General features: G+C 44.5%; 1 gene segment (V, D, J or C); it reads left to right on the forward strand.

Annotated features, from left to right (window-relative positions):
• The first annotated feature begins 6,312 nt into the window (after positions 1-6,312).
• Positions 6,313-6,855, forward strand: LOC144674150 (T cell receptor alpha variable 21-like). The segment is given in 2 exon segments: positions 6,313-6,346; positions 6,548-6,855. Coding segments are annotated over 2 exon segments (342 nt in total).
• The last annotated feature ends 2,183 nt before the right edge of the window (positions 6,856-9,038 follow it).

Genomic DNA, 9,038 nt, shown 5'->3' on the forward strand with positions numbered 1-9,038 from the left:
TGGAGCGCCATCTAGTGGAACATTGTCGGTAAAATAACGACTCTCAATTTATTCTCGAACATTGCTGCATGATAATGCTGCATGATTATTCTGCCACATTATTATGGTTCTTACAGCTTTAGTTTTACTATTACTGTAACTTTTACCTTTTCATTGTTTTGCTTATGCTACCTTTACTATTTAATATTCATTCCTCGATTATTTGCCTCAGCTTTCTGACGTGCCCACGTCATTAAGGCAGTACCTGTTCATTTGCATAAATAAATGAGAATCTTGTTCATAAATTCATAAACACGCAACTGATGAGGTTGTGATTGCTCATTTCGGAAGAATTAAAGGCTTGCGAGCACCCTAATCATCAGAGGACGATGTCAATCAAATCACATATATACGAACATAGGAAATTGGAGCTGTAGTAGGCCTGTTGGCACTTCGAACTTGCTCCGCCATTCAATAAGGTCATGGCTGATCTGACTGTAACCTCCCACCTACCGCCGGTTATCTTCTACTCACTTGTTTATCAAAGATCGATCTCCCTTTGCCTTGAAAACATTCAAGGACCCTGCTACCCCTGCCCTTTGAGGAAGGGGGTTCCAAAGACCCCCGACATTCTGAGAAAAAAATTCTTATCATCTCTGTTAAAATAGGAGACCGCTTATTTTTGTGCAATGTCCCCTAGTTCTAGATTCACCTACAAGAGGAAAGATCCTTTCCATGTTTGCTTGATTTTTGCACAGAGGATTAATCTGCATGTTATTATGTTATCATAAATAATAAAGATATTTTCATTCCATTAAATTATTCCGATGACGAACTGCTTTTTTTTGTAGAATTGACTGGTAGCACTCTCGCTTCTAAAGACCATGTCCTGATTGCCTCCCCAGTCCCCATGTCGATTAAGTTCTCCTACAGTCCCCTGACCTCTTTGCCTCCCCGTATTTCACCGCACTGCACTACTGCATCTGAGAACTGAACCAAGTGAACGGTGAGAGTGGTAGAGCGTTTCTCACGGTCCACAGATACTCTAAATCATCCCTCAACTCTTTCATCACTGAATATGGGGACGGGGGCTCTGGACCGCGATTAGAGAATTGGCGGTGCAAGAATATAAGTTCGTTTGCAGCAAAAGTAGAGTTATGGTGAAGCGAAATGAATCTCCTTGCGTTCCCGATAAACCAATATCTGATTCTTTCCCCAGTGACAAGGAGTAGCTTCCAAAACAAGAATGAAATTAACATAATGTTATAGAAAAGGAAAATTAACTCAAGTGCTTGTGAAAATAGGTAGAATAAACTGATCAATCCACCCATCCACCAATTCACCCTGGGTCCACCTGAGTTAACGGTTTTGTAAGAACAGCCCATAATTATCAGCTACAGGGACTCCATTTCTGAGAGATTTCTTTACCTCTGTTGGCAAATCGATGTCCCGGTTAGGCTCGCAGCTATTTACCCTATAAATGGCGGCATGGAGATAGTTTTGCATATTTCCCAAAACTGCTCCTCTGTGGATTTGGACAAGGACAAATAGAGCAATAAAACTGCGGTACATAGACCTGCCTGTTTTACATCTCTGGAACCCGGGAGCAAAAACCGCTGAGGTTTTTGTACGGATTACTCGCTGCGATCTGACGCTGTGCCTCACTGCACAATAATACAGCGCGCCGTCCTCTACACTCAGTTCGCTTATGTTGAGGTAACCGTTCTTTTGAGACATTTCAGCAGCCGCCAGATATCGTCCTGAAATTACATCTTCCTCTAGTGCTAAGATATTGGCGATAATCCATCTTGGTGGCTGTGCCGTTTGCTGCCGGTACCATTGCATGGAGTAGATATTCTTTTCTGCGTATTGACAGTTTAATTGCACCAAATCGCCTTCTGAAACCGTTATTGCAGCCGGGAACTGAGTTACTGGATCTCCGCATATTCCGCCTGTGAGGTAGAGCAGTATCAAGCAGTTAAACAGTGTTGATCAATATTTGTTTGGAGCTGTGTGAGTTTGTAGAACCTCCTATCTACCTAGCTGTCGATGGTATGGATATTTCGGATCGTTAGTTGTATTAATTACCAACGCAATCTCTCTACATTAGTCTACTGATCTGATGCACTTAATCCAGTACTTACTATCCAGCAGCGCCGCCAGTATTATCAGAAACATGTCTGACTGAATCTCTGTCAGTGAATATGAATGGAATGAGCCAGAGATTGAGAAGGAGAGAGGGAACCCGGGGTCTGTTCAGTTTATTGTTCCACCCACACACTTCAGGGGGCCAGGCCCATTGTGACCTCACTCAGGGAATCATCCCGTTTGGCGTTTCCACCACGTGACTTAGTGACGCCCATGCTTGAATTTGGCGCCCTCCGCTGGTAAATCCGGTTCAATCCGTGTTCGGATGCGGCCATTGAGTGCATTTAGGGTTCATTGAAATGCTTATCAAGACACAAAGGTTCCCCAAAAGCCTAAATTGGAGCTGTTTAGACACAGTCGTTGTTGCTGCTGATGTTTATGTCAGAGAGTGTTGTTAAATCTGTAGAAATCATCGCTGGAGTTCTCTGTCCAAACCCTGGGCGCGACGAAGTAGAAGTAATGCCAAGATTTTGGAGAAAGTGCGGACGATGTACACCAGAATGGCACCAGAGACGAGGAACGTTTACGGGAATAGTCTAGAGAAACTTGGATTCTTGTCCTCGTAACAAAGAAGGTAAAACAGAGACTCAATTGATGTGCTAAAAATTATGCCCATTTGACAGATTAGGTCGCAATTATTTCCACTATCAGAAGATTCAATAACCAAATCATTTCGATTTCATGAAAACACAGGGAGGGAAAGATTTGTTTTATTTATTACATTGTACGTGTTAACATCTGGAATAGGTGCCTGAAATAATGGGGGAAGAGGATCCAATCGTAAATTTCAACATGGAATTGTTATAGTTGAGAAAAGAAAACAACGTGGAAAATGTGCGGTGTGAAAGACGATTGTGATGGGTCTTTCAAATAGACACAGATACAGTAAGCGGAGTCCTCATTCCGACAGGTGCCTTTTTATAATTCTGGTCCCTTCCTGCCCCTCCCTTACTATTTTCTCTCAGCCACTTGATGTTTGAACAGGTGCAGGATGCTCACAAACTTCTGGAGTTTCAACCGTCGCTATTTCCGCTCCATTAGTTTCGGCTGCAGCTGATCACCGCCGCGCACTTTTATCAGTTTTCAATCTGCGGCATCGCCGGCCACAGCTTCCGTTTGTTCCTCTCCTCTGGCCCGATTTTGTTCTTAGAGGTATTGCTTCCGTTGGTTTGTTCTTGCCGTTGGATAGATCAGCAGTACAGTGAACCAGGGACCTGATTTCAAACAGAGATGGGGCGATTTTTTTTCACTCAGGGGATCGAGAGCCTTTGGAACTCTTTTCCTGAATAGGCGGTGGAAGCAGAGTCCTTGAATATTTTAAGGAAGATGTGGATAGATTCTTGGTAAGGGAGGTGGTGACTGGATAGCGGGGGTAGGTGGGGAGAACATTTCAGGTTACTATCAGATCAGCCATGATTTTCTTAAATGGCGGAGCAGGCTCGAGGGACTGAATGGCCTACTCCTGCTCCTTGTTCGTACGCTTGTACCCGAGGGAGAATAAAGTTTTACTTGGAAGGAAATACTTATTGATATAATAAGGAGCGGTACAGTATGGTTCCACATGATGGTTCTTCTTTCTGTAACTCTGCAGCCCTGGAAATTCTCTGTCAGAGCAGAAATACCGAGCCCCGCTCGGCTGAACTGCTGATCCAAACAATACCAGACAGGGAACAGCGGCAGCAATCTGTCCAATCACACAGGGCAGGCAAGGCGGATCAGAGAGAAGGCAGCAAACGGAAGCTGTGGGCGGGGCTGCAGCAGGAAGAGTTGTCACACATCGAATCCATTTGTAAGGAGCTTAATTCAATATTTATGTCCCCTTCTAAAATGATATAACTCTGCCTCTCGATGACAGATGCTGTACTTTCATATTTATTCCAAATTGGGGGCGAGCAGGGTGAACACGGGCGTGTCAGGATTAGTAAATAATTAAATAATAAATTACGTTTTCTTTGGCTAAATCGGTTAAAACTGGGCCAGAGCCTATGGCCGGCTGAGTGAGCATAGTTCTGAGTTAATGCTTAAAGAAGTATCAAAGGTTTGAAACCTTTAAACCAAAGACCGAAGAAGGAGATGTCTGAAAATATGGGTAACGCGTGGAGACAGGGCGTGAGAAGGGTCAAGTCGGCAGGAAAGGCATCCAAAGAGAAAGAAGTGACGTAAGGCTCCACAAATTGGTCCGTAATGTTAATGTTATCAGATATGCAAGTTGAAATCGCAAATGAATGTTACTGTAGAAATTGTCATTTTCCATTATTGCAGAAGGCTGTGGATTTTTGTAACTTTTCTCACTGTGGAGGCGGGATTCTTGCGTCTGTTTATCAGTTTGAGAGCGCCCTCTGTTGAGAACTAACGGGAACTCTCAGTGAGGGTTTTTGTACGGGATTCGCTATATCTCTGCAGCATTGTGGGCTCCAAGGCACAGAAATATGCGCGCTGTCAGAGATCAGGATGTTACAGATCATGAGTTCGGTAATCTTGGCAGTTTTATTGAACGTTGTTGAAAACCGATCACTGATATCCTTATGTCTGAATGGCTTCCCTCCCAGAATATGAAGCATGTACTGTGGAGGTTGCTCGGGGCGCTGACTGTTCCAGTACACATAAGGGTTATGAGTACTTGTTTTCAATATGCAAACCACTGTGATATTACTTTCCTCATCAAAAGTTATTGCAGCAACCGGCTGTTCCACTGTGTCTTGCTGGCTCTATTCTAACATAAAACAATAGCAATAATAACAATCAGTATCGGACTCACATTGATCAACAGAATCACCATCATCACCATCACTATTGCTTTGTCAACAACAACATCTGTGTCATAGTAATTAGAGGAAAATGGATTATTCACTGGGAATGAAATACTTACTGAGAAGTGACATAATGATGAGGAAAAAATCGAAACAGTTCCCCATGACACTTCCTGATTTTGTAACCCTGTAGTGCGAGAAAGCCTCTGCCGGAGCAGAAATACAGATCCCCGCCCCACTGCACTGCTGATCCAACCAATAACAGGAATGGACCAGTGGCAACAATCTTCCCAATAACAAAATCGAGTCAGAGCAGAGCAGCAAACGGAAGTTGTGGGCGGGGATACCGTAGACTCAATATTGAGTGAAGTGTGTGGTGACTCTCAGCTGCACTCGGAAATGATGGAGCGGAAATAGTGACGGTTGAACCTTCAAGGTCAATGACTATCCCGCACCTGCTGACTGTTCAAGTGACTGACAACAAATAGAGTGGGAGGGACATGAAGGAACTAGAATCATCGAATCTTTAAGAGCAAGGAATTGAGGCCATTCGGCCTATCATGTCTATGCCTCATTGGAAGAATTATCCAATTCATCTTTCAACCCCACATTTCCCACGAAGGCCGGCAGTTTTTTTTCTTCCTTTACGTTGCGTATAATTTTCTTCTAAGTTACATATAATTTTCTTCTGAAAGTTTCTAATGAATATTCTGCCATCCCTTTAGACAGTACAATCCAGATGTGAATACATGGCGGTGTAATAAGTGAATATAACCTTTCCCTGTCTCTTTCCTCTTAAACTTGGGTACTTGGATTATCGGATTTTCTGTGGAAACAACAGTACACGATCTAGTTCATCAAACCTCTTATAACTTTGAGTACTTCAATTGACTACCTCCTTTAATTCTTTGACATAAGAAAAGTATTACTAATTTCCTTCGTCCATTCACATTGGAGGCCGTCATCCCTGGTACCATTCTGGTGTATTACCTCCAATATCTTGACATTCTATGTAAATGCTGGTTCCCTAATGCCTAAACAGCGAGTTATACACTTTTAATATTATTTAAATACTACATAAACATCAACGAAAAAAAGATTGATTCTGATCAGTTCCAATTTAGACTTCTGGGGTAAAAAACATTCGTGTTTTGATATATAAATCAATAAACCCCAAATCCAATCAATGACCCCCTTAACCGGATGAAAACAGAATCCACCAGCAGAGGGCGCCAAGCTCAAGCATGCTAATTAGAAAGTCACTTGCGGCCAACGTCAAAGCCAATAGAGATGGTTTCCTGAGTGAGATCACAACGGGCCTGGCCCCCTGCAGAGCGTGGGTGGAACAATGAGCTGAACAAAGCCCGGGTTCCCTCTCTCTTTTTCAATCTCTGGCTTATTCCATTCACATTCACTGAGAGAGATTCAGTCAGACATGTTTCTCATTATACTGGCGGCTGTCTGGGGCGGTAAGTACTGAATTATGTTCATAAAAACAGGTTAGCAGATTGAGGCAAAGGGCTTGCACTAGCAATTAATAGGATTAACGATCAGATGTATACATATTATGAACAGCTTGGTTCATGGGAATTTGCGCAGTCATTGAGATAGACACATATTTAGATGGATCCTCTTTAACCGTATACTCTTCTGTTCCTCTACTTTCACAGGCGGGCTGTGTGCTGATCCAGTAACTCAGACCCCAGTGACCTTAACCGTGTCAGAAGGGGGTTCGGTGCAGTTAGTTTGCGAATATACAGACAAGGCTATATACAGTATGCATTGGTATCGGCATAAATCGGCACAGCCTCCAAGCTGGATAATTACCAAAGTAGTAGAACTGAGAAAAGATGAAATCTCAGGACGATGCCTGGCGGCTGCTGACAAGTCTAAACAGTCCGGTTATCTCAATATAAGCGGCCTGAGTGTGGAGGACGGGGCGGTCTATTACTGTGCAGTGAGGCACAGCCTCACGTAAAAGCCAAGAGCCCGTACAAAAACCTCAGCGAGTTAGGCTAAGTGTTCTTGGTGGCTCAAACTGAGACGTTAGTTTGTTTCCGGGTTCGTAGTGAACAGAAACTGACAGCTTTACGTGTGAAACATTAGAATTGCTATGTTCACCTATGGCCAAATCAGCAGAGATCTGGTCTGGGAAATGTTGAGGCTTATTCCCATGCCCCGAGTTATAGTGCCTCAGTAAATATCTTGGAGCTTACCCGGAATATTGTTGTACCAACAGAGGCTGAGAAAGCTCACAGATATGGAGTAACTATAGCTGATCATTACGGTCTGTTCTTCCAGACAGTAAACTCAGAGGGATCCAGGGGCAGTGAGTCTGCGCCACTGCACCGCTCGTTGCTGTAACAAACACAGAATGTGTCAAAGTCTGGGATTGAATTTAACACATGAAATAGACAATGACCCTTTAAACATCGGCTCACCGCACAGCACGGCCATTATCAGAAAGGACAATCGGGAAAACATGGTGTCTGGTTCAGGCTTCGACAGAAAATAACTGAATTTTAAACGGATGTTGAACATTCTCATCTGAAATTAAAGAGGAATCTCCGATCAGGGACTTATTGGGCGACTGACGGACGTTTCCTTACTCGAAAGCTATGAAGCTCCCAGCTCTCTGATGCCTGCACCGACTACAAACCGCGAGGGTCACCCTGGCAGGTTTGTGTACGGTCCCTCCTGATCTTTGCTGCACTGTGCCTCAACCGCGCAGAAATAGGTGGCGGTGTCTATCACTCGAGCGTCACTAACATTCAGAGCACTGCTCCTCTCTGCTGAAATGAACTGAGCCGTGATCCTGTCCCGATCGCTGGAACCAGTCGCCAGGTGCTGCACGGTGCGGTCCGGGTATTGTCTGTACCACTGTAGCTTCCGTCCTGCTACTGTGGTGGAACAGGTCAACCTCGGTAACACCCAGTGACTCAGGAGACTGTGATACTTCTTCACTGCCAGTTGCATCTGAACATAATATGTAGATATAGAGAAATATCATAAAAGCAATAATATCTAGTACAATAAAATATAGCAGAGCACAATAGAGCACAACGTAACATACTACATGATATGCAATAAAGCAAAGTACAAAGTAACACAGCATAACAGATGTGTAAAATTACGTGTAAATTATTCCTGTCTGAAATAGCAATCACACTCACATGGAGGGAAGAGTAAGAAATCCAGGGAGATAATCACTGAAGTGAAGCTCAGCTTCATGTCGGATTCTATCGACTTGCGTAGAGTAAATCTAAACAGATTCTGGCGAAGGGAGGCTGTCGGAGGAGGCAGCCCTGCGGCAAATCAAACTGAGCCCAACACCAGTTACACTGTGTCCGCTAGACCCGGGTCTCTTGGACTTGATGGGATGTCGGGGGCGGGGTGGGGGTGGGGAGGGGGGGGGGTGGTGGTGGGGGGGGAGGCGGGTGGTGTGCGCATACGTCAGGACATCCGCCTGTGTGACCTCGCCCTGTAATATTTATGACGCCACCCTGCAGTCTGTGTGACGTCAGCCAGTCAGGTTTGAGGATCAGAAACATCCTTCCCGGAGCTGATCTGAATATCGAGCCCTGAGTTTAAGGGAATTAAATGCTGACCAGAAACAGGAATAACGGTTTAACCTGTAGATTGATTTGACGATGGGTGTGTTCGGTAGAAATAGATTCTGCTGTTTGTTTCTCTCGGCCGCCGCTGGAAACAGATGGGTGGCAGTCTGATCCGAGGTGAATGTGGTTTCCTTTCTCTTTGTTTGAGCGGCTGACAGCGCCGCTAAACATTGTGGCTGCACCTGCCCGATATTCGATACAAACTCAACAGACAGGAGCTCCCAGACATAGCTCAAAGTGCGGGGGGGTGAGACTTCTTCCCATCATTAACTCCGGCTGAGAGCTCTGCTTCTAATCAACTTTCTCCGCTCAGAGAGAGAGGTTTGACTCCCAGAACGGGGCATTTGCTGTTGTCTGTCTCACCGACTGCCTGCAGACATGAGTAAGACTGTCCCTGTAAATACAGCCCGATCGGGACCAGCCGGTACAGAATAAAACACAGTCACTCCATGTAATATAATAGGTGAAATTTAAAGCAGTTACTTATCCTTCTGTCTTAACATTTGAGGACAGTACCTGAGTGACAGGGCCTTCATTACTCAGA

Source organism: Cetorhinus maximus, unplaced genomic scaffold (assembly GCF_964194155.1).
Source record: "Cetorhinus maximus unplaced genomic scaffold, sCetMax3.hap1.1 HAP1_SCAFFOLD_569, whole genome shotgun sequence".
NCBI classification, from domain to species: Eukaryota; Metazoa; Chordata; class Chondrichthyes; order Lamniformes; family Cetorhinidae; genus Cetorhinus; species Cetorhinus maximus.